Source organism: Cystoisospora suis (assembly GCF_002600585.1).
Source record: "Cystoisospora suis strain Wien I chromosome Unknown contig_3812, whole genome shotgun sequence".
In the NCBI taxonomy this organism is placed as follows: domain Eukaryota; phylum Apicomplexa; class Conoidasida; order Eucoccidiorida; family Sarcocystidae; genus Cystoisospora; species Cystoisospora suis.
The window spans coordinates 870-26,422 of NW_027156607.1; the positions used below are offsets into that span (position 1 = coordinate 870).

General features: G+C 55.0%; 3 protein-coding genes across 3 annotated transcripts in view; all 3 read right to left on the reverse strand.

The window, feature by feature from the left end:
• The window catches only part of CSUI_007278 (pumilio-family rna binding repeat-containing protein), a 14,280-nt gene extending 829 nt beyond the window's left edge, over window positions 1–13,451 (reverse strand). Inside the window, exons 1-10 of the mRNA XM_068067426.1 lie at window positions 11,331–13,451; window positions 10,149–10,873; window positions 8,480–9,797; window positions 7,386–7,717; window positions 6,446–7,119; window positions 5,825–6,061; window positions 5,023–5,121; window positions 4,370–4,456; window positions 3,915–4,020; window positions 133–3,446 (exon numbers count right to left, since the gene is read on the reverse strand). Coding sequence (XP_067920596.1) covers window positions 3,064–3,446; window positions 3,915–4,020; window positions 4,370–4,456; window positions 5,023–5,121; window positions 5,825–6,061; window positions 6,446–7,119; window positions 7,386–7,717; window positions 8,480–9,797; window positions 10,149–10,873; window positions 11,331–11,764 — 4,395 coding nt within the window. The 5' untranslated portion in view covers window positions 11,765–13,451 and the 3' untranslated portion in view covers window positions 133–3,063. The remainder of the gene's footprint in view (window positions 1–132; window positions 3,447–3,914; window positions 4,021–4,369; window positions 4,457–5,022; window positions 5,122–5,824; window positions 6,062–6,445; window positions 7,120–7,385; window positions 7,718–8,479; window positions 9,798–10,148; window positions 10,874–11,330) is intronic.
• An 856-nt stretch (window positions 13,452–14,307) lies between these two features.
• CSUI_007279 (methyltransferase) lies at window positions 14,308–24,219 on the reverse strand. Its single transcript, XM_068067427.1, has 8 exons — window positions 21,141–24,219; window positions 20,297–20,362; window positions 19,292–19,725; window positions 18,388–18,506; window positions 17,559–17,675; window positions 16,576–16,672; window positions 15,398–16,251; window positions 14,308–14,697 (listed from the first exon to the last, which is right to left on the reverse strand). Exons 1-7 carry the CDS (start codon window positions 21,145–21,147, stop codon window positions 16,192–16,194), a joined length of 900 nt encoding a protein of 299 aa, XP_067920597.1. The 5' UTR covers window positions 21,148–24,219; the 3' UTR covers window positions 14,308–14,697; window positions 15,398–16,191.
• A 265-nt stretch (window positions 24,220–24,484) lies between these two features.
• Window positions 24,485–24,958, reverse strand: CSUI_007280 (uncharacterized protein). The gene has a single exon (XM_068067428.1). It carries the CDS (start codon window positions 24,631–24,633, stop codon window positions 24,517–24,519), a length of 117 nt encoding a protein of 38 aa, XP_067920598.1. The 5' UTR covers window positions 24,634–24,958; the 3' UTR covers window positions 24,485–24,516.
• Between the last annotated feature and the right edge of the window lie 595 nt (window positions 24,959–25,553).

Consider the following 25,553-nt stretch of genomic DNA (forward strand, 5'->3'; position numbering starts at 1 on the left):
AGGTGTGAGTGTTAGCCATAGTACTCAAGTTGTATACGCTGACATATGGGAATGGACGGCGTGTCTTGACGTGTTGAATTCAAGCAATCTGTGTGAATGCTACCAGCGCTCGAATGGACACTACCGACGTACCGAAGCTGAAAGTGCTATGCGCGTGGTCCACCGGATGCTCGTACTGCAACCAGCCGTCAATCTGTTACAGAAAACATGCCGCTAAGATCTTGTACTTCCTGCCCGCAGAGATGAGCCACACGACTGGATCGCCCGTAAATCCCAAACAGCTCACCGACCACGGTAGCATCAGTAGCCTTCCTGCTTCGCGAAATGAACGGGCTGCCCCCGCTTGAATACTCACGCAGAGAATGTCGAGCTAATTTGTGTGCCGCTTCTCCCACGTCTGTTCCAGTGGCTCATGAGTAGCCCACGCACTGCATGTTGCCGCCACACGCATATGTGGGTGTCTGCGTCCCGCCATCACAATTTCGAAGTTTCCGACAGGCGTTACTAGACCACGAACGTGTGTGGGCCGCAATGTCTTACTAGGCGTGGCTCTACTTCAGCTAAGGACTGACAGCGTGGAAATCAAATGTGGCTCCGAACTCCTCAGGCAGGTGTGCCTAAAGGAAACAAGGACGCACAGCGGCCACCATACACCGCAAAATGAGAAACACGAGCCAGGCCAAGCCTCCCGAAAAGAAGACGTCACCGTGCCCTTTTCCCACACACGACTAGCGTACGACGCGTCCGAGCAGTGATTCATCATCAGGCAATGGCCCTAAACACCGAGGGATATTCTCTGATAAACACAAACAGATAACCGCCGACACTCCAAAAAGAATGCCATGCAACACGGGAATAAGCATCTCTGCCGTGAAAACACTTGGGCTTTGTCCGCCGATCCACGCTGTGGTCGACCGCAGTGTCAGGAAAGAGCCAGACTCACGTCTGGCGACTGCTGGTCGCGCGCCGCCGCAACCAGAAAAAGAGGGGACGCGCGGTCCCCCTGCTTCTTTGAGCTGGTGCCAGACACCCTCTTTCCTAGGAGGCTACGTAGTTACAAGATCAGAACCTGCTGCCAAGCGGAATACAGTTTTGTGTTACAGGCCGCAACACGGTCTATGGCGCACTGCAACAGAACTCAACAGACATACACTGTGCAGCCCAGCGCAGCGGTGCGCACAGCAAGCACTTAAACCACTTCGATGCGCTTCGCCTCCGGTCAGTCCTGATTTAAGATCCACCTCAATCCAAACAAATATCTCAGTTTTGCTGATGCTACTACAGCTTGACTAGATACAACCATCCGCTTGACGGGCCGATCCCCGTGAACCGCACGATCCCGGCACTAGGAGCTTCGCACGAAAGAATTTCGGGCTCGATCACAGCGCGCCGGCACACACAGACCCAGCCACACGACCACGAGCGAGACTGAACTCTTCCTGGACCCCTGCTTCGGAGTACGGGCAGGGAATCTCCATACGGTCCGCACAGAGAAGCGAGGAAAACAGATGCTGTATGCACACCCCGCGACAAACTATCAGTGACCCGCCTTTGAGCCAGCGCTGCCGAAAACCAGTACTCATGTTGTGCTTTGATGTCTATCTAATCTTCGACTTGCATGCATACAATTGTAGTAGAGTCTCGGCCACAGTTATAGCCGAACAAATGTCAATACAAACACTCCAGAACCACAGCCAACACAAGCCGTGCTGTACAGTAGGACTGGAGACACCGTTTTTGACCAACATGCCGTGTGCACAAGGAGGGCACCGGAAACAAACAAGACTGTGCCCACGGAAACGAAAACAAGCACACACCCGAAACAGGAGTTTATCTACATTCACAGGGTCGGGTCAACTGCTATGGACATGCACCTCGGAACCACCACACCGCGACTCGCATCGATCCAAGGCGCACTGCCGGCGGCGCGCTCCGCCCGAACTACCCATCTATCTAAAGTGGCGACGTGGCAGCGCGCTCTTGGCGTACCACTCACGACGTATGCAATTTCGACTACAGGTGTGCCTACCAAAAAAACGTTGGCAAGAAAAAGCCACACAAGTTGAGGAAAACGCGCGTCACACACTTCTGGCCAGGGCACTGGCGTGCCCACCATGGCCGTCTGGTCCACCAAAACAAATTGACTCACAGTTACTTCCTACGGCTGCAAGACACACAGGATTGTCCGGGAACCGCAGATGTCGGTAAGCAAGCCACAAACGGGTGGCCTGCGCGCTACGGAGTGGTTCACTGTCTGGCATGAACCGGACCAGGTGAAGCAGAACGCAAACGTCCGCCACCAAGCAAGAATAAAACCCCACAATCCACACGGGCTTCCGTGCAAGAAAAAAAAGGACACTGGGTTCACTTGCACAAATAACGCAGAAGACATAGATGCTCATCACTCATTGTATGTCACAGTCGCGCATCGTCTGGAGACCCGATCCCTTCTAACCACCTCCGAAAACACCGCAGACCCAGCTCGGGGAAGCGGAAGCTCCGCGACATCCACCACCAGAAAAAGCACCGGCTGCCCGGCTCCCTGAAACAGACGTTCCTGTAGACAGCGGACAACACGAAACGTCCGCCTCAACAAACAAGCCCGCTTGAAGTTAGAGCCACCTTAAGGGCTCCACATACCGGCGGAAAAACACGAGACACGGGTAAACTCCGAAGGATGACAGACTCCCAGCACCGCCACCATTCTTAGAGAACACAAACTGGCGCGCCTCCACAACGCAAACTGAGCCCCAACTTGGGCCACTCTCGCTGCCTGAGGCTTGTGCTGCTAGACGCACCGCATATACGACGCATTATAACCAGGGGTCTGATCCATCTGCTCCCCTGCAACTTCCAAACACTCGAGTGCTGAAGGCCCCAACACACGGCATTCCAGGCCCATAGAACGAAGAGACAAACACATGGCTGGCCGCAAGACGCGGTTGTCCAAACGCCCGAGGAGTGCCGAGACAAAGCCGATCAGGTTGGACACCAACAACAGTCACGAGTCCCATCCACGCTCAACCACCTCGTCAAACGGAATATTCACAGATGAGAGCCATATCAAGGTTTCCGCCGTGCTCGGCTCGTCCTCGACACCGACGACTGTTGCCGCTCCTCCTCATCCGCCTTCTCAGCTTTTCTTTGACGCAGACTGTTCCGCCCTCCTTCACCTTTCAAAGCGCTCCCCCTGCTACTCCCCATTGCTGCTTTAGTGTTTGCACGGTTCGAAGACTTCGCCTTCTTCTCTTCCTCCTTCGTGAAACCCTCAGACGCCCCCCCAGATGACGCCAACGACGCCACCAAGCTCGGGAACTTCTTCATCAGTTTATGAGCAACACGGTTACCCTGTTGGGTCTGTCGTAGCTGAGGGAGACACGGCTGGATCGCATGCAACAGTTGCTGTTGCAGCGGAGGTGAAGCCACCGTCAGTGCGCGCTGAACGACTGCGAAGCGAAAACCAACCACAAGGACAATACAGGAAACATCACTTCGGCTCTCGGAATGCTTCCCCTACCCACGCCACATACCTCTCAGCAACGCATGCACGCCGCGGGAGCAGTTACGGTAGCTACCAGACCACTGACATATTATGCCGGCCGGACCCCACAACAGGACTCTGAAACAGTATACAACCTAGAGAAGCCCAACTAAGCTCCACGGACGGCGATGCCTCACCAGACTGCCACCGTGAACTCAATAGCTGGCAAACCAGTTCAACCGTCACCCGGACGCCCAAAAACACGGCTCAGTCGGCAGCAGACACGAAGTGCATAGGAACCACATTCAAAATAATCCCGATATTTACACGCTAAAACTACCCGATACGCTACAGCTCAATGGAGCCAAAGAGTTGTCCAGCGAGCGCTGCAATCTACCCGACACGGCTTCCGAGAGCAGCGCTCTACACTTACCGTAATTTGCATACGAGTCAAGAAGCATGGCCCTAAGTCCTTCGCAATCGGATAAAAGCTCCTGTACAATAGCGTTACGCTGTTCCGCACTGCCGAGAATGAGAAACTGAATAGAAAACATCCCACGCACGCGCAAGACCAGTCAGGCCACAACGACCTCCAAAGCTGCGCAGTTCACCACGCCTCCCACGCCGCGCTACCCAGTCTACCACTTCTCCCCGAGGAGGCGTATCAGGCAGACGGAACCGGCAGACCACAGCCGATCCGTCAGTCAGGACTAAACTCCACACAGAAACAGTTGGAGTGGTTTTCCAAGAACGCAAACAGCGTCCGAAACTTACACATCACCAGTGTAGCAAAAAAATTGGGCACCTCGAAGAGAAGTAACACCTCGAGTGCGAACGCCGAATGTTCATGTCACGAACTCAAATCAGTTCTCTCAAACCGCTACCTACCTTCTCGACGACATTCGAGGCGAACTTCTGCACTGAAAGTTCGCGTATGTGTCCCTGCAACTTCCGCGCCACGGCGCTGTTCAATGCCTGAGAAATTGAGCGACCACCCAGCACGCATGGTAAACAAACCATTTTACTCCGAAGTAGATACGTTTCGTCAATGAGAAAAGGCCTCCGTCAGGGCGACTAGGCTCAGCTGTGACTGGGTGCGCGATACACAACCAACAAAGGCTGTGAACACAGGTTCGCCGCACCTCCTTGCTGCTTCACGCCCATGTGCAGGAAGCGCCCACCACAGCTACAGGGTCAGCAGCTGCGTGTAGTTCAGTCCACCGGCATGGCTGACTGCCGGCTCCAATGACTCGACCAACGCTTCTCACAAAGAAAGAAGACGTATCGGGCACCTTCACGACTAGGGTGAATGCACGCGCCTTCCGCGAGCTCCGAATGAGTCAACTAAAATGGTGAAAGAGAAGCATGCACACTGACTACCACACTCGTCGAGCTACGCACTCGAAGGGTCAAACGTACATACCCGTATACTACAGGCATCCCTGCACACTGAATTGAGCTGAGAAAAAAGCTGCTTTACCAGACGCCGTCCTAGTCGCTCGGTCTCCAGACAGCGGTTGCTCACAGGGCAGGGAACTAACCTCTTGTTGAAGATCCAGCACATACTGCACCACGTAGTTGCCGAAGGCATCCTGTATCAGCTCCAGTGCATTCGCTGTGATCTCTAATAATATTTCGCTCTAGAGTAAGGAAAACCACGAACACAAGGACAGGACCACACACACAGCGGTCGACAGGCGTTGCTTGTGAGCTCTTATACGAGACGGAACTGGACCTGCACATGCAACCCTTAAAGCTGCGGACACAGCACGGGCGACCTGCCCGCCCCTGGTCTCACCTACGCCACCCGTAGCATGAACCACAGTGAACTCCCACAATCTCAATATTGTCCGCTCTTCGCAGCTACGTGAAGTCCGATCGGCCGGGAGACTAACAAGCGCGCAGAAGAGCGAAGACGATACCGTTGGCACTACAAGCCCCCCGCTGATGATACACTCACAAAACTGACACGAAAACAAGGCAAACGCCACGTACCACTACCACGAGTCACTCTTGGCTCGACGTTCCGCAGACGTCCTCTTAATTTTTATAAACAAGAGAACACACCGAAGACTACGACAAGGCAGCACATCACATCTTGCAACCCAGACTGCACCAGAACCCGGGAGCAGCATTCGTGAACAAGCTGGCCTCTGCGTGCTGAACAGTCCGAAAAACCGAGACGGGGAAGGTGCGTGAGTCTCTCCGCCATCTGAGAGAAATCTTGAGACAGCAAGAAGCCGTTAAATGGCAGACAAGCGTCATTCAAATCACGCGAAGAAAAAAAACAGGGAGTAAAATAGCCAACGCGATGCAGCCTCTCGCAAAAAAAGCGGGCCTTACTTTCGCTTGTGGAGGAGCGGCGTCAATGCAGCGCTGCATTACACAGCACCCATGACGCTCCTTGCAGATCTCGACGCACTGCTGCTTCACCTGGGAGAAAATGAAGTCGCACCTCGATGGAGGGAAAGACACGAGCAGTTTCTGCACGACGTGGTTTGCGTTGACGTCCTTCGCCAGCAGCACGATGGAAATTTTAAGCGCTGCCAGGAGCTCGGCCGACACCTGACTGGTCACAGGCTGTGAACCAAAACGGCAATCCACAGAATAGGCAGGTATCGAATGCGGGCCAGGCAGTGCACGACCGGACACGGGAACCTGAGACAATCTGTGCCCCCAGTGCCATAGCGGTGTAAGTGAACCACAACACCGTGTGAACGGCGTTTCTTCTTAAGCGAGTTGACCACTGAAGCAACCGCGCAAAAGGTAACGGTTGCGCAGCCACTCCAAGGTCAAACCAGTGAGAAAAACCTTGGTAGCACGGCACTGCAGCTCACTCATTGCGAAGTGAAGCACAACCAAGTGGCCACACCATCGTGACAGCGACAAAGTATTTAACAGGTGGCCTGTGACACTCGCAGAACACAGACCGCACGCGACACAGCACGCCGTCCCACCACTCACCAGCGACGCGCTGACTTCGATGAGCTTCTGCACGGCCCGAGTTCCGTGCGGACTGAGGCATACGTCAGTTATTCGGGGCCGAATTTTGCGGACCAGCTGCAAAAGCTGCGGTTCTTCGCATTCCTCGATCACTTTCTGAACTAGGTAGTTACCGAAGGGGTCAACTAGCAAAGACACCGCATGCTCCAGCACCTCGGCACATATCTCGCGGGCTTCGTCCGCGTCACCCTCGGATAACTTGCGCTGTAACATGCGACACCCAATCTGGTCTCGGGCGATCACGTCAATCTTCCCCCGATACCTGTTGCCGAAGACAAGATCCTCGGCTGCTGCTAGACTCAGTGCGCCCCCTAGCATTCCACCACCGCTGTCTCCACCAAGACGCCCCAAGCCCTGCGCCTCCCGCTTGCGGCCTCCTCCAGAAGCTGTGGATGTGCCAAGACGGGTCGCTGATTTGGACTCGCGGTGCCCCGCTGTCTGGTGGAGCTTCTTCCCGCGATCTATCCAGCGTCCGGAGCGCCCTTTTGCGGGGCCGCTATTCAAAGCCGTAATCACATCAGCATTCTGCGACCCGGGTTGGGAACTGCCGCTTCCAGACGGCTCGGTGCTGCTATCTGCCGCCGAATGAGGCAGGATGACACCTAGCTGCGCTGCATGTGACCTCAAGTAAGTGCCTACAAAGCAGCAGAACGCAAGACCATCCAGCGCGGAAAAGCTCCCACTCCAACAAAAAACAAACGCACCCTGCCAGGACTCAAAAACAGATGTCACATTGAATGGTTGATCTCGCTTGCCTGATGCCGGGCTGCAACGAAGGACACGTGGAGGTATGTATGAGAGGTCAGGACTGCTAACAATTACCCCGCTGTCTCTAAATGCCTTACTGTGGACAAACATTCTCCGGACTAGCCGCTCGACAACGCAAACCACATCGGCTCACCCTCTAGTCCCACTGCATCCAACCCTGCCGGGCCTCCCAAAAACATTGGCTGGTGTCCCCTGGAGGCACCCTCTAGCCCCACCCATGTCTGCATCCCTGCTGCTCCTCCGGTCCCAGGCGTGGCCGCATGAGCAGCCGCACTTTCCTGCTGGATCATATCGCCGTGTAAGTCCAGATCCCCGCCCCCCCGTGAGAACATCAGATGATGTGCCGCGGATGGTATGCCAGGTGGAGGAGCCGTTCCGGAAAGCTTTGCAGCACTAGCAAAGAGAGCCGCAGCAGATGAAGGAAACGCCTGTCCGTTCACTCCTAAAGACTGCGGACGGGGCAAACTGCACGCAAACACAAACACAAGACCGGAAAATGGCGCTGCCGAAGTACCATACGCATGTTTGACAGAAGCCAACGCGCCGCCGGACAGGTTTACGACGGGGGGCATATCAGAAAAAGCATTCTACGAGCCCGGCTGAGGCGGCTCTGAAAGACGCAGCAGGCTGAAGAAAGAGTAGTCCTCTCCCGAAAGAACCTGAAGTTTAGCCCGACAGCTCCTCACCCACAGTGCTCTCGTGTATGTTTAGAGCCCAGTCCTGATCGTTGCTCACTCATGCCCCCATACACTGAGACCTACACACGTGCTTCACAAGAGTGTCGGATGGTGTTGTACTCCACGCGTCACGCACACACCTCCACAGGCGCCCCTGGATAGCACGCGCCCTCGTAAGAGACCAACAAACTACCTAGTCGTGCCTAAGCAGATATGCCGTTCGTCGACTGTAACTCAACGTGGGTTAAAGCACACAGGTCCGCAAACCATAGTGTCGCCGACCATAGGTACTGTGTGGTCAGAGCTTCTTCAGGTGTCTTCACACCCCGTCGCCAGCAGCACGTTCGTGTCTCAGTACCGTCGGAAGGACAGTTGTCGAAACAGCATGCCTCAATCGAAAAAGATCTCACTCAGTTGGAAACGCTGCGTCTCCGAAAGTCTGCAACGGAACTCGGATTCCGCACCTCCCAACCACATTCAGAAAAGCGTGTCCGCACGTTTACGAGGCCTCTGAAACTGCACTCGTCTATATCTCCAGCCCCAGCCTCACCTTCCCGCCTGGTAGACCCCTGGATGGCCGGGGAGCAACGCCGCCGAGTCTATCATGCACGGCACACTCGCCCTGGGATCCCTCTCCGGGGAGCCCAAAACCATACCCAGTGTCGAGGACGGCGGCCCCGGAGTTAGCGCCACCGGCGCTAGGCCGGCATTCAGCAGAGGGTAAAGAACTGATGATAGGAGTTGCGCGTTGCCGACTACCTCCGCCGCTGAAGGAACATCGGCAGCCGCAGACCCCCTGTCGTCCGCTCCGACCACCACATCCCTCTGGAACGCCTGTCCTAGAGCCGCGAAAGTTCCGAGAGCCTGTGTACTATTAGAGGTGCTTCCCCCACCCGGCTCATGACGGTGGGGGTGACCACCACCAGCAAGACCACCATTGTTGTTGGCGAGATGAAGCCCCAAGCCTGCCGATCCCTGGGAGACCATCCCGGAACTCGGTGCCACTACGGCAGACGCCCCTGCCACTGCAGACAGCAATGCTGCCGCCTCCGCAGGCGTCGTCCCCAAAGCTCCACTTAAAGATAGGGCAGGATGAAAGCCAAGAACCGGCGTCGTGTCACCTCCACTTGGGGTGGTATTTGCCTGCAACGTCGACTGGTGCGGTGCCGACGCCGCTTCATCAAGAAGCGTCGATTTCGTAAGAGCCAAAAGCCCAGCACCCGCATCAGGGCGATGCGCCGTGCCTCCCGATGTACCGGGACTAGTTGGTTGTTGGGTGACACCAAGCGCAGCAAACGCTTGAAGGAGGTGATGCTCTTGAGGACTAGCAGCGGAAAGAGCTACACGCAAGGGGTCGGACTGGCTTTCCGGTTCACACGTAGAGACACCACTGACTGCTGCTGAGTCTGTCTGCCGGGTTTCCACCAAACCACGGGGAGACGTCTGATTTATCCCGGACTGTCCGGCTATACCACGGGCCATCAACGTGCCTCCCGTCCCGGACGATGAAGGCCCGACTACAACTGCATTTGTACCTGCGTGCCGCTCCGAGGACGGCTGGCTGGTGCTTCGGCTCCGATTCTCGACTGTGTTCTCATTACTCGTATTTGACACGGATACGCCGTGCAGAGGCACATCATTACGGACTGGCAACACAAGCACAACTGATCCCTGGCCCGACGCAGGTGTCTCGTGCCCCTCGCGAAAAAAGTCGCTGTTCGAGGCCGTGCAGCAGCGAGCATCATGGCCACCCAGCCTACCAATAGAGCCCTGGGAGGCACCCGATTCTGTGCTGAATGGTACGCCGTTGTTGGCCGATGTCTGCAGGTGATTAGCATCTGGGCACCGGCTCAAAATTGCCTCTTTCCCTGATATTACACACAAGCAGCCAACAAAAGGTCCACAACAGCCTTCAGCATAGCAGGCATAACCACGAGAGACGAGTCTTGCAACTGTTGTGACGAAACACATCCCCTAAGTGTTAAAAGTACAACGCCACAGATTTACCGGATCGCTAGGACAGTCCCTAGTCTCGGAGATTTTCTCAGGGCTCCTGAAACCACAGGGCGCAGAAAGCAAGTGAAGGTAGCACCAGGAACGGCATCTAGCCGAACAGACACACCCCATCCAAACAACGACACCTATGTCCACACTACACCCCGAAACAATGGAGTAAGACAGTCCTCCAGGTACGCGCGCTGGGCGCCAGCCTGCCTTACACTTCTGGACTACGGGTAGAAGTGCCGCGCTCCCCCCGCTTTCTTTCCACGCTGCATGCGCGTCTTGTAACAAGGCAGCTGCAGCAGCAGCCGACAAGCTCGGTCCCGCCTCTTCGATCCCCATTTGACCACGATATCCAGGAGCCCCTCCAGGAGTGGACGCCACAACAGCAGGCAAAGAGTTCCTGCCGTCACTTCCTGCTCTTCCAGGACCCCTGTAGTAGCCGGTATCGCCACTGGAGGCAGGGGGTGCGGCCGTAAACCGCCCGGCCGATATGACTTGTCCTCCTCCGCCTGCCACTGCAGCCTGGGGTGAGACCCCTGTGCGACTGTCATTTCTACAGGACGATGACGCCATTCCAAGGCTCAGCGCCGACCGATTGGAATACATGAGGCCACAGCCCTCATGACGATGTTGTAACTCATCGACAAAAGCCAACGCCGCGGCGGCATTGACTGCAGCAGCCGTAGAAAGACGCCGAGTAGAGGCCGTAGTGGTGCCTTCTTCGTCTTCCGTCACCCCACTAGTGTGTGAAGTAGAAGAAAATGAAGAAGTGAGAGCCGGGCAACACGACAATGGTCCTTCAGTTGCTCCGTTCCGAGCGTGCTCGGTGTAGCGACCGCGAGAGCTCCGGCAACGCCCTTTCTTTTGAGAAGCGAGATCCAGAAAAGAGTGATCCTCTTCAAGGGGTTTCGGGAGGTTCGGATTTGTTTGCGAAAGATGTCTAACAAGTACCAACATAAAGGACAGTGGAGAATTAACAACAGAAGGGACACAGATGTCTAACAACTAGCAACAGAGAGGACAGTGGAGAATTAACAACAAAAGAGACAGTGCAGAATGCATGGAGACATCCATCAGTATAACCCAATTGTCGCTGATACCGGAGTTCGCCAAGACTGTCAAGGACCTCAAAGACAAACACTCCCCACTGGGCGGCCGCAGAGGGTTACAAAGATAGCATGAAATACATGCACAGATCCCCGCAGCTGAGTTCTTTCTCTGTCAAAACTAACTGCTTTCTCTGACTAGCACAACAGATCTGCACTACACACGACAGTACTCTGTCACGCATACCCAGGCTCCATGTAGGTAAAAATAAGGCCATAACAGTAGACAAGTGCACAAGGGCAGATGAATCACCAAGCGCAAGAGCTCTCGCACGAGCAAAGCATTTGTACCTGTAAAATTCCTGATAGAGCTCATCACATCTGATGTCTATGAGGCGATTAACTGTTGAGCCGCTGGGAGGGAAGGCGAAAAGAGTGGACGCTGAAAATTTCTCCAGGTGGGGTGGCGCAGACGTCGGTCTCGGAATCTCCCCATCCACCGCCTGAAGGAAGGACGAGCATCCCTCCTCTACCTTCGAAGCCTGGCCCCCACATGTTTTACGTGAAACTTCCTGACTACTAGACGGCAGGCACGACGCCAAGGAGGAAGGCCCCGACGAGGAAAGCGCAGAAGAGGCAACAGTCGACGCAGGAAAAACTGTGGCACCGGGACCTCCGGTCCCGCACATGGGAGCCTGGATGAAGTTGACCTTTTTCCCCTCTCGTCCAGCGTGGGACGAGACGTCAAGGCTTGTAGCACTCATGGCTCCTGACCCACGAAACATCAAATATAGAAGTTGCCGGTCGTTTGTGATACACTCACTCCGAGACACGCCTAAGCCGGGAAGCGGTACGCACGGCAGGACCCTTCTCCGCACGATTATGGAGCGGAGACACGTTGGAATACAGCAAATCCAACACGACAGAGCTTCTGCCGTCTTCAACAGACGCAAGTTGCTTTGCACTCCAGAACAGACGCCACTATGCCTCGTAGGCACCGTTCCCACCCTACAAGACGGGGACAGAACAAGACCCCGCAAACCACTTCGAAATAACTAGATAATCTCCACCATAAAAAAGTCAGATATAGGCAATGACTGGGAAAGAGAGCAGGGGCAGTGCCGACCAGAAAGCGTTGAATTGTGGGCGGCGCGGAGGAAAAGCATGTAGTGTACCACACCCGGGAGGACGGCAGAGATCGACCCGTCGGAATGCGAGGAAACGGCGCATATCAGCCCAGCCGAACAATTAAGGTGCAGCGTGATACAGGATTTCGGCTCGCCGATAAAGACAGTCCAGGCGCGGCTCTGAGATGAGAAACATAACGTATGCAAGGGGCCATTGTGACGTGGCACGTCGACACTCCTCTACTGTCAAGCTCAACAATGAGCGCTTTTCACCATGGCATCTGGTCGATGCGGCAGCCAAAAGCGCAGCGTCGAGACTTGGCAGAAGTGTCCTCCCTTGGCTGCAACCTACAGCAGAGAGTGATCCCGGCCACCCAGGACAAGATTCTCGGCGCACAACCGCTTAAACAAGTCGTGTTTGCACCGGGATCTTACATTCCCTCATCAATCGGGAAGCAGCCGCAGCTGATGGGGCCGCAGCCCGTGGCGACGCTCCCACTGAGCCCAAAGAGACGAGCGGGACGTCAGTCCTCTGGCGGCGGCCGCAGTCAGCGGCGACGCGGGGGCTGCCGTGCGCCGTCTTCGACACCAGGATCGTGTGCTGGCGGGCAGGCCCGCACTCTTTGTGGCAGTGTCCAATTGAGACACGTGACCCTCGTTAGAGCGACCCGCAGCAGACGCAAAGTTAACCGCAGTAGCAGCATAGCTCGTCGTTTTTTTTTAACTCATTGCATGATCCCGCATTTTTCAGCCTGCTGGTCTGGTGCGCCTCTCCATCCCCCGATGCAACGTCGCGGGGCTGCGCGCGGTGCCCGCCTCGCACAGCCCCCCGTTCTTCTTCTGCGGCGCCGTGGGGGGGCTCACTCAAGTCGTCTATCACGCTCGAGATAGACGGAAGGTCGGCAACAATCATAGACGGTATGCGTTGTGGGCATCGCGTGTGAACGGGACGTGGGATGCTGTCAGCCGGCTGACGGAATTTCCGCTCGGTCAGAAAAGGTCGCTGCACTACACGGCCCGGAAGCGTGCGCGTGCAACTCACTGCGCCCAGCTGCGAGGTCTGTTCATGTCCTCTCACAGGTGGCGACGCGTGCTTCGGTCGGGGGAAGCGCTATTGCTTTATAGATCCGACTCGATGCTGTACTGAGCGAAAACGCCCGGGGTGGCGCGCTGCAAGTTTGGACACCTGCTTAGTTGAAGACGGGGACCTTGCTCTTCGAACCGAGGTCATTTCGCTGGAATGCGCAGCCGCACCCGGAAATGCAGGTACGGCCAGAAGGACTATGAGCGCGTATAGCATTCTGTCGGGTCCCTGAGAGCCTGCCGCCGCTTACCGAGAGGGGTGTGGAACAATGGCAGACTCTCCCCGGGAGCTGCAGGCATCCGGTGTCAGTCCAGAGCTGAAGGCTCACCGTAGGGGGTATTGATACTAGCTGTTGGGCGCCGACAGCCGGGCTTACCAGCTGTCTGCGTTGCTATGGTGCCTTCTGGCGACCGGGCGGTCACTTGTTTTTAAGCGGACCGGAATCGAATATCAACTGTTACCGAAAAAACGGTATTGAACTTGGGCTGAGAACAGGTTCCCCTGAGAAGGTCATGAGTGCCATTCATGTCTCAGGACGGTGGGTGGCGGCACTTTGCCTAAAGAGTGGGGGCTGTGTGGAGCAGGGGGGACAGAGGAGAGTCGCAGGAAGCTTGCGTGCAGTGTATTTGCTTCTGTTTTGAACCGGCGCGTCTGGCTGCGACTTCGACAACACACTCGGAAGTTCCTGGGTGTCCAGCACCGTCCGATAATGACGGATTCAACCAGTAACTCGTTCCTGCACTTAGATAGTCTACCACGCTGTAGTGGATAAGCGGAGTGCCCTGCGGTTCCTCCTGAGCTCTTCCACGGCGGCTTCAGTGAAGCAATCTATGTTGAGGAATGTTGAATCGTAACGGGGAGTGAGAACACGCGCAACTTGCTGCCTTCGAGACAACCGGGGTATTCATCAGACAACCGCCTCGCAAGGGGATCACCGGCGTCTCCGCTGTACAAGGTGGTGAAGGCGCAGGGCGGACGACGCCGGACCAACAAGAGGCCCAGAGTGATACACAACGTACCCTCGGCATACTGTTGTACACGGGACGCCGAGGCCTCGCGCCCTCCCGACAACACCGGTCACTGAAGGGTTCGGCAGCACATGGGTAGTGTGTCGCATTCTTCTGTTCGGTTTCGAACCAGCCCACTTTCGTTGCAGTCACCATCCGCCGTCTTTCGCAACGCACACAACATTTTTCACTCAACACTGGGACCTGCCGCCGAGTAGCACTGGATCCGCGAGTTTCCGTGCTTCCTCCCTTGCAGTCCGGGCGGGCTGCTTAGGGACAATTCGCTCGTACCTCAGTTGAAGTCCCTCTCTCTTTCGCTTCTTCGCGGTCTCCTATATGTGATTTGCCGTTGTTTTGCAGGTGCAAGAATGAAGCACTAGGGTCGGTACTCTCTTGAGAAATCCTCTAGGCTTTAGGGAGGAGGGGGCAGAGAGTTGCGAGGTTCGCTGAGAGCCGTCAGTTCTCTCACAGAGCTGACAAGACCGAGAACACATTTCAGGCTGCACGCAGTGGAAATGAGATAGGCCTAGCCAGTTTTCTGCGAGTGGTCGGCTTCCCAGCGGAACAACTTATATTGGAGGCCTGCGGAGTTCACAACTAACGGTCACTACGGGAATAGGGTACACGTGCAGTACGGATCGGACACTGTTCTGCTTCCCCTGACTCTGAGGACGACGACAGTTGAACGGACTCAGTCCGTCTCCTTCCGGCTGTCACAACATCGCCGAAGTCCACAATTACCAAACTTTTCGGATTGGATCCTTCTCCAGAGTATCTGAACAACGCTCATCAGTGCGAGACAGAAGCAGTCCCTTTTCCACGGACAGGAACTGAACGATGCAATCCATGGAGAACAGCAAAATTCCAAAGCGTGAAATGTCGGACGGCAGTGAATATAACTCCGCTATGTCCCAACCGGCGAACCGCAGAGCAGGTCAACTGATGCCGACCACAACGAGCCTTTTGAGTTTCCCCCATCATTTTTAATGCGGCGGCTCCCGTACAAGTAAACCTAAGAGTCCAGAGAACGTAAACGTTGCAGGAAGACAAAGCCGCCACCTGGCACACGCCGGGTAGTAAGTTACACATGGATAGAGAACTTCAAAGCTAGTCACCCGCAGTAGGAAAGCATGTTTGCAAAACTATTGGTTCTGTAGATCGGCGCAGCTTCTGTCCGTCGATACAACGCCCGGGGCTCACCAGAGCGCGCAGGAGTCCGCAGGAACCTGTACTGCCAACGTAGCCAAGCAAATGCCTGGGGAGCGATCTCCCGCACGAGCAGTGGGTCTCCCAGGCCGCGCCTGTTTACGCCTGTCCGGCGAGAGAGCGTCCCGAGCACCCTGGACACGCATTCAACCACTGACTTCGCTGTAAGTAGCCATCCACACACGCCTGCCGAGAGCTCTACATCAATGACGAAACAGAAGAGCTTCCCCTCTTCCCGGCCTTCGAAGCCCGTAGCCTAAAACGGTCCGAACAGTTTCTGAAACTCCAGTCGATTTCTCCAGTTCCATCGTGCTTCACGTCGGCCGCACATTCTCCTTGAAACGCAGGTCTTCTGACTCGGCTTGAACGAGCCTGTAGCGGTGTCAGAGAGGTCAGGGGATACTCTCGAGCGAAACGAAACCTCTCAAATACTGGCTGGGAAGTTTCCTCGTCGTCGAGTTTCCTGTTCGGCGTAATCATTTCGCCCACTTCTGATGAAACTGCTACATTTTGACACCTGCATCGCGTGCCTCGTTTTTCAATCGCCGTACTTGGATATGTGTTGGAATACTCCACTAGTACACTCGGGAGACGGCGCCATCGAATGGCATATTGTCTACACAGTTACTTTTTCTCTCCAGTGCTGGACCCGCACTCGGCATGCAGCACGCCCAGCTGCAGAGGGTTCCGGAGCGGGAACGACGCCGCACACGCGCCGCCCACCCGTGCCCAGCGCTCAATAGTGCAAGCATGCGGGTGTGCGGTGACTGTCCTCAAAATTCCGTGACCTAGAACTTGTCCTTACGCTTCCGGCCCGTGTACTTGCTGTCGTGTCGCACCGCTTTGCCCTGAGGCAGCCAATTGCACGGAGCAACAAAGGATTCGAGTGTTCAACGCCCCAGCTACCGCGAACTCCTAGGCGGCGCAAAGGTTTTGCGGACAACTCCAGACAAATCTCAATTTCCTGAAGCGACGAAAGCTTCTTCTGAACAAAGGGGAGATGTACAAGCATCTGCCATCAGACACGTTGCGTGCTGTTACCAGACAGACCGCAGAGCGCTAACGAAAAACTAGGGAAACTTTTTCCCTAACTCCCTGCATTTCAATCGCCTAGCCATTGCTACCCCAGAGCCCGATACTAAGAGAGACATGGTGTCCGAGAGTGTACTGACCTGAAGCCGTTGCTTTTCCTTCTTCTTGTGTATCCACTCACGCCTGCTCACTGTCCGTTTGTTGCCACTTCCTCCTCGCCTGCCGATTTTCTGTCGCCTGAGCAGAATAACATCGGCGCCGGTCACAGCTTAGTTGCAACTCCGTGTCTTCCAGATGGAAGCCCTCTCCACATGGAGCAATCCTGACTGTGCCGCGAGGTTGCCACGTGGAGGGCTCTGCAGGGCTGGGCGCTTGAGATATGTGGCACGAGGTCGACACAACGCCGCTCGGGAAAATGTTCAACCACGGACAAACCCGGCGACGCCACCGCGCATGCAACAACTCCGACTCACAGAACCACCACCCCACATCCACCTCCTGGGCCTTATACCTTCAGTGGCTTGCAATATTCACGAAACTGCATTCATAACTCCACCAGATCAATCGCCTTAGACCATATATGCGTGTGTCGGTCTACTGACAAGTTTACACACGGGAACCAAATATTCACCATGTCGCGTTGGCTCTTTCACTCCCGGCTTATTCGCACAGAAAACAGCTGGAGGCGACCACAGATGAAGACACTAGGTGCAGCTGACGCACACACAAACAAGCTGAGCGGATGTACAGACGTCAGCGTCTGTCACGAAACGAGCAGGAGACTTCGGTAACCTTCCTAACCGCAGGATGCCACACTGAAAGGTGAGTCGTACAACTTGCACAGTCCAAGCAGCATGCATGCGACAGTTCGGAAAGATGTCCAAACTCGTCAGACAAACTCGAGAGGCCGAGGCCCCCAAATGTATCTCATCCCTATTAGGCTCTTCGGAAGCTCCTGCATGCAAGATAGTCGACACAAACACCTCATGTATACAAAAACAAAACCGCACCATCCGCATGTGGAAACCACACACAGCCGCGAGCCCGGAAGGTCCCAAGCGACCCCACGACTGGTCACCCCTGTGTCTACAATAGCAACGGAATTCTAACCCTCTTAACGTACTCTCGCCGGGCTAGCTCCACATGATTCTCGTTCCCCGCCTCTACGGCGAGGTTCTGCAGACCTTGCACTTGAGAGGCTGGAGCCCGCGGGCAGCCGACCCACAGAACCAGAAAGTACCTGAGCACAATTACGCCACCGAGGAGAGAACGTAACAACTCATCCTAACGTGGCACTGCTCCACAAATGCTGACCAGGTCGGCGCCACCTGTGCTGACACCGCGTGCTACAGGATAAGAAAAAAAACATATAAAATATGCAGAGAGGTACACATGTACTGCACCGAGAGACGCGGAAGAAGATGGAGAGCAGCCGGTTCTGGTTGTTGACTTTGAGGCGGTATCGCGTCTGGTTAATCAGACACACTCGAGGTTACACGCCTGACCCGTCTGTCGCAATAGACGCGAGCGATTTCATGATTTTCTGCTCTGGTCCACTTTCGTAAACCCGGGGGACTCGCCTGACGGCTTCTTATCTATGAGCCAAAAGCAGGGCATCTGCGCACAAGCCCAAAATGGATTTCTGGCCTGTTAGCCGTTCATGAACCGCGCGTCCAAGGAAAAGAGCGGGGCGAACGAACACGCCGCACTTAAAGGTGACCTGGACAGCGGGTTCTCACGGAAGGCAAACTCGAGCACGAGACACCTGTCCAGTGTCGCACATGTATGACTCTATGACCTAGAAAACCGCTCAGAGGTCCTTCTGCTCGCGGCAGGCAGGAAAGGCGCAACAGCATTATTTTTTCTCCTGCGGCACTCTGAAGTCTACAACAACACCCCGGGTGGGTTCACTAGTCCCCTGAAGCACTGGATCGGTCAATTATAGACCTCACTTCTTTGCCTTCGTGGAATTAGGGTAGTCAACGACAACTCCCCCTCCGAAACCACTCTTCAGGGCAGCCGCTGTAACCATCTCCACTTGCTGAGGCGAGTCGGGATAGAACTGGAAGACCTAAAGAAAGAGAGAGAATCCGGTGACTCTTGGCATCTTCTGAGGTGCTGAGACGCGGTGAACTGGTCATTCCGGTTTCCTCAAGAATGCAGCGTAAAAAAACCAGAGTGCGATTAGGGTCTAAAACGGGGCGCGTCCTACCTTTTTATTCGGAAAGGGGGCGAAGATGTGGCTGTAGCCGCAGACGAGCTTACGTGGCTGCAAGTGTCCCTGGTTCCTACTACGCGGGTTAGGCGCCTCTCGTGATGCACATGATGTTTCTACTCCTGTGTACGCGCATCTGCTGTCCCTGCTCTAAGAAGGGGCACGCACCTACTATGCGGACAAGACTGGAGAACAACAGGAACACCGCCAACGCTACATGACTTACCACGGAGTTCACCGGCACTTGCGCTACCATCCGCGGGCGCCTTCCTTTACCTGTTCTGCTGGACAGGCGCTCAAGATGGAAAATGTCACTGCTCTCAATCGTGCGAAACCAAAAGCATTGTCCAGAGAATAAGGGAGCCACCGATACAAAAAATGGAGTACTATGGATGAATTTCCTACTGTCCAAGTTGACCATGTGGGGCCGCACACACTCATGCGCACACGCAGTGCACCTGAGGTCCATGCATCGGTGCAACGCCGCAGCTTCGCAAGTTCCTTGGCAAGTTTTCTTATCCGCCTTCCCCCCCCTCTCCCCCCCACGTCTGTGAACAACCACACGCTTACCCCCGAGCGGACGTGTTGCAACTACGCCGTATGCGATAGCGTTAAGTCTAGTTTCCGCCAGCCGCACTTACCGCACGGCCTCCGGTTTTGATGCTGGCAAAAAGCCACTGGAAAAAACGCCTCAGCCGGCGATAAGGGGCGTTGCCCTTCTCGTCATATACAGACACACGGGAGGCACTCCCAGCGCACCAGACAGGAGAGAAGGGAGAGGGACATGACGGTGGAGCTCTCTCGCTATCGAGCTCGCTCTCGCCCATTGATGCTTCTTTGTCCTGATGGTCCCCGCCATGCCGACAAAAGTTAGACGCCTTTCTAGACATCTTCTGTTCTGATCCAGCGCCTTCCTCCAACATGCCTTCATCGTCCTCAGCGGGGTCGTAGTTGTGAGGCGCACGTTGTTGAAAGCTGGCAGAGGACGCGAGATCGGATTTGATGGCGTTGCAGAGCCATTGGAGAGCAGAGATGCTGATAGCCCCGTCAAACACGCCGGCACGAAAACGAAGGCCTAGCCACGGGGAACAGGGCAGCAGAGTATGGACAGATACCGCCGCCGTGAGGAAGGGGTTCTACAGACACTCCATGCGTGAGGCTCGAGTATTCCGAGAAAGAAACACACAGGAAGCGCTACAGCAGCCACATGCGCGTAGCATCAAAGCACATACAACGACCGGTGCTTAGAGTGAAACAAATACACGAAGTGGGAACAGAGCCTTATGGTTAGGGGAAGACGCAAGAAGGCACGGACTCCCGTCCGGTCAAAACGAGTCGATCCACGCGGGTACCAAGGATCTAAACAGATATGTATTCTATTCTGCCGTGGGGGTGTTCTTTCGGATTCCCTCTACATCTGCTGCGGCTCTGTACTCCGCTTCTAGTGAGGCTCTCGAAGCATCAAGAAGGCCTACAGTTGGAGAAAAGAAGGATAAAAAGCTCAAGCAACGAGAACAGACAGCACACAAAGGATGTCACGCCAAGCTGGTACTGGCAGAGGGAAAGCGCCGAAGAGCTACGTCACAAACACTCAAAAAGAGCGGCTGACAAAAGCGCGTGCCGAGACAAACCGAACGAGAACCTACTTTGGCCGAGATCTCCGAGGATGGCGTCCGCGCGTAACTCTGTGTTGCCCTGCTCGACGGCCTCGTCTGACGGACGCAACGAACGCAAGAAGATTGACTCTGTGAAGACTTCGTACGCCCGGAAAAGCCGAAACAGCGGCCGCAGCTTTTCGCCTGATGCACCACTATATCCAAAGTCTCATGGCGGCGATTCCGGACTACTAAAAATTCCATCCAAGTCAGCTGGTCTATGCCCACTCGAGCACGGCTCCGAAACCCTTAGTGTGCCACCCCCTTACAGCGGAACAAAAATACCCGAATGGGGCCACGTGAGCTTCTTGCAAATTCTCGGAGCGACACGTAACTGACCATTAGGGTATTGACCGAAACACTGCTGTCTTTGTCCTGCAGACCCACACCTCTACTGGTAGGCACATACATGTGGTGCAATCGCATGAAGCGATACGATCCCAGGGGGGACAAAAGAGAACACAAACCACTCAGGGGCACAATGGCTGATGGGCGTGAGGTACACACGTACTCTCGTACACAATAGAAAGAATCACATGCACGTGTGCAGCCGCCCGTATGTGCCGGTGAACTCGTCTCGACCAGTCTCCACGTGCACGGAACCGTTTTGAAAAAGTTGGCCGTAGCTAACTCGACGCGCCCCGCTTCGTTACCCTTCCAGGCTTATATAGAGGATTCCAACTTCACTAGCTGAAAAAGAGGCTGCTAGTCAACACAAACCCAGGAAAACCACCGTTCCCTCGTATGCCTTCCTGTTTAGGAATCCGTGTATATACGCACGGACCATCTGAAGCAGTATGTATCCGTGTATGCAGCACCCATCAGATCACCATACCCAGCATGAATCTGGAGACGTCAACTCCTACGACGAAATGCCCTTGCTCCGTCAGCCTCGCCCCACTTATACCGCTACCAAAGCCCAGATCGAGAAGAAGAGCAGGGGCTGCTGCCTTCCCCTGAAGAAATGCACATCCGTTGGGCAGGGTCTATACCGCAGAATTGGAGCACTGCCCCGCGAGAGTATCGGTAGCGAGTCTTCGGCGGGGGCTAGATCACCAGAAGCTCATTAACTGTCCGTACTGGAAAGAAAGGCGGCAGAAGATTACACACGTATGCGCACAAAAACGGGCGGAGACAAGCAGACCTTTCAGGCCGGTGTGCAACAGAAAAAGTAGCAGTCATTGAGAAAAGAAACAGAAGCCGGCCGTGCACACGATGTCCCAACGAAGCGAATGCAAGAGACACAGCCAGTGGTGGCCTTGAAACCCGCGAATAAACGCCCTCTTTGACGCATAATCTTAGATGACTGTGCTAAAAATACTTAAGAAAAATATAGGCAACTACACTCCACGGGTACTTCTGAAAGTGGAAACGCAGGGACAGAAAAATGCCTACTTCCGCTGAGACACCCTGTAACCTGTGGGAAAGGAATCTCAAAGCTCGGACGGGGTCTTTACTCAACCACAGGCCGTTTTTGGTTTGTCGAGATGCCGACATGCCTTGTCTGTACGCTTGAGCGGCACACCAAAGAAGACCGGATAATCAGCAGGCCTCAAAGAGGAGATCGCTCACCGCACTGTCAGGAGGAAGCAAAAGAAGCTCCAGTGCACGATCTGTCAACTTTGTCTGGATCGTCTGCATGCGGGAGTTTCTGGCGTACTTTCGCGCCTCCTCGGCGTTATAGAACTAAAGCAAGATACAGGAGAGACGAGGGAACGTGACAAGCTGTCAGTCTCATATGCAGTGTGGCTCGACATCATATGTATAAGCAGATACAGACCGGAACACGCACGAGTTTGCCTATACACCGGAATGTAGAGCTGTCAAATCCGGAGGAAAAAGCTCGTCCTGCTGTTGATAAAGGACAGGTCAGGCAGCGGACTGGATTTTCTGACACTCCAGGCGTCCCACGGTGGGAAGGGCGAAAAGCTAAGGATCTACTGAAGGAAGCCTGAGCAGAATCTCGGAAGGGCCCGAAACTGCACGAAACCAAAGACGAGCTTCTGTAAGCCGGACGACAAAATACAGTCAGGGGGGGGACTGCGACCCGTATGACCTGGATCGATCCCGGGTGTCACGTACGACAGATGAAGTGCACTCTCATAGAATAGTGGCTTTCTTTCCATGGCGGCTTATGCAGAGGGAGTATGTACATTACTTAGCTTGTTACTGACACTTTAGATACGTACACGGCGGCTCCTAGACATGTCGCCTATTGAGCCTAGCCGTCTGCCCAGCATAAGAAAGACGAAGACAAGACGATGCTGCATGACTTATCCGTACGCTTATTCGGGGCGGACACACGGAGACGCGGAATCAAGAGATCGTCCGAGTAAGACGTGTTGAGCTGGCCGGCGCGCAAGAAGACAGATGCCAAAGGTGAGAGAAACTCACAACGTCGGCGGAAGCTTCATATTCAGGACGGCGACTCATTGTGCAGGAGACTGCAAGAAAGATCGGTCTGAGGCCCTGTCCTTTGTCTCGATCAACTTGCAAAGGCGCGAACGCGCGATGCACGTGCTCTGAACACAAGACGGGAGTACCCGTCAAGAAACGACGCTCCCCCCGCTTTTCTCCAATGTGCGAGCGGACCGTAGGGCTGTCGGCGGAGTAAGCCGAACCGCGTCGAGAAGATGGGGGGAAGAAGGGGAGAATCGCGAACAGACAGGGGGAACAAGCGTGTGCAGCGAGCTACAGGTCAAAAAGCGGAGACGGAACAAGGAAGGCCAGAGAAGTTTGCCACTGGAGCCTGGCCAGGTGAGGGTTCGCATGGATGAGAAAAGAACCACAAGTCCGCCCTGGGTCCTGAGGAGACAGCGGAGCAACAACGTAGTGGTGGGCAGATAAGTGAAGAGAAAGGACGTGCAGGGATTCACACTTGAAAGGGTGACAGGAAACACCCGCAGATGCAGCAGCACATCCGTGTTTCAGCCCGTGGTCTATGCAGTACCCATACTGCTCGTCCTCTCCATTGTTTGAAGTTCTGATATCCTCCCAGCAGACCAGCGAACAGCAGACGGTGCGACTACCGTGATGGATCGGCACAATCTGCGGCAGGACGTTCGGCGGCACTCAATTGTAGACTAACGATTCATGTGACGGAAGAGTTCCCCAGTTCTACGAAGACGGCCCGCACCGATCACTTGTCCCGCATCCGTCACGTGGCCATCATCGATCACTTGGCTCGCATCGAGCCCCTGTACAGCAAAGCGGAAGAGCTGCGCATGTGACCACATTTGTTCTCCCAGCCTTGCAGAGGGGGCCGTTGTTCGTCCTGCCCCAAGAAGCGCTTGGTTGTAAAAAACTACTTCCGGCGGCAGCAAGGACAGAAAGCAGGGACCCCGACTCCGTGAGCCATGTGAAGCGAAGTATTCCGCCAGTCACAACTGGCTGCATGCGGTCCAGCTGTAACATCGAAACCGGTACAGTCTGCATGTATGCGCCCTTTCTCAACGAAGTTCGTAATGCACTCCTACCGGTTATGCTGTCCAAATGTGTGCTGCCAGCACGCGGCACGACGGCGGCAGTATCGTGCTACGACTCGCTAGTGCTCGGATGTGGGACAAGGGCTACCGTTTCACTCCAGATGACCCCCGCACACCACAAACAGCAGAAAAATAGTGATTATTCCTGTAATAAAATCAGTTCCTGGGACGATGGGGGCTCCGCCCTCGCTCCGGATGACAATAACGGCCGAGACACAAATTGCGAAAGTTTATCTCTGTTCGTTGGGTGCCAACGAGTCACACGCCCGACAATACAGGAGACGCACTGGAGCCTTCTGCCCGGCGATCCACGCACAGCACAGCACACGAAAGAAACCCAGAGCAGTGCAGAACTCACTACGCCAGAGCCCTCAGCGGCACGCAACCACCGTTTCGTAGGGTGGCACGACACACCGGGCGAAGGGCGCCTCACGCGTTATACTACCTCGCCGCGTAAGCTGCTGCGTCCTCGCCAGTACAAACTCTGTGCAGCAACTTGACGCCCTCTAGCGTACCAATATCAGCAATTTTTCCGTAATTTTCCCACGTCTTCCCTGAGTTCAGGATCTTGCCACTTCACCAGATACTGGGCTTCTGTCGTTCCGTCACTCTTCCTGCGTTGGCGCGACAATAAGATTGCCTCGATCGCGTACGGAAAAACTTCCGGCTTGTCCGACCGCCGACAGCGATCACGGGCGCGGAGAAGTCTTGACCGACTTTAGTTCGTCAGCGATCACGCGCTGTCGCGCAAATCTCGGGGAACCAAGGTGACACCTTGCACTTCCTTAAGGACGCAATATTTACCATAGGTGCGATCCATCGGCGGTGGGAAATCCACGACATATGCGAGATCACTAACACGTTGTAGTATGGTGAAAGGTCCCACCCAGCGGGCACCAAGTTTCCGCTCCCCTACGCCATGCGACCGTAGCAGACGAGCGGACACGAAAACGAGGTCGCCGGCTTGAAAGACTTCACTCTATGCTTCCAATCGTAGTTCCGCGTCTAAGCCGTCTACGCTTTCTGCAAGTTAGCTTTGGCTGATGCCAGTCGTACTTCCGCTTCGTCCAAAATGTCAGCGTGGCTGTTTCGGCCGCGTTGAGGCAGTTCCGGGAAGTCCTCCGGGGGCTCCGAGAGGACTAACGCGAACGGACTCGAGCGGGTAGACTCATGAATGGCATTATTATATGCAAACCCAGCCAACGGCAAATAGGCTGTCCAGTCTGACACATTGTCTCGGACATATCCCGTAGTATTCGAGTCAAAGTCCGGATGGTTCTCTCTGTGTTTCCGTCCGTTTGAGGACGCGTGGCGGTGCAGTGCAGCCTCCTGGTCCCTACTTGCGCACCCAACGACCCCCAGAAACCGCTTATGAACTTCGGACGCATCGACTTCGCGAACCAGTGCAAGTACCACATTCTACGGAGAAATAATTTTGCAAATTTCTCCGCTGGTATCGCTGAGTGAGTCGGAACGAAATGAATTGGCTTCGAGATCCTGTCTACCACTTCACCAATAGAGTCATAGGCGCTTAGGCTCGACGGCGGCAACCCTGTGATAAAGTCTATGGAAACGGACTGCCACGGCTTGTCAGGGACACTTAACAGTTGTAGTAGACCCCTGGTGCCCTGACGCATCTTGCTTTGTGTCCGCACAGGTGTCACATATTCATGCAGATCGCATGCTGTCAGGATTTTGCAATCCTGCCTCGATCGCCACCAAATAGTGGCCTATTTTTACTAGAATGGCGATCGTAAGCCGTA

Excerpts from the sequence above, each read along its gene's own strand:
- CSUI_007280 (XM_068067428.1), bottom strand. The coding sequence starts at position 24,633 with ATGTCGTGGATTTCCCACCGCCGATGGATCGCACCTATGGTAAATATT.
- CSUI_007279 (XM_068067427.1), bottom strand. Across the intron at positions 19,726-20,296 it reads CCTCGGAGATCTCGGCCAAA|GCCTTCGTTTTCGTGCCGGC; the intron begins GTAGGTTCTCGT and ends CCCCGTGGCTAG. Across the intron at positions 17,676-18,387 it reads AATTCCACGAAGGCAAAGAA|GTACTTTCTGGTTCTGTGGG; the intron begins GTGAGGTCTATA and ends AATTGTGCTCAG.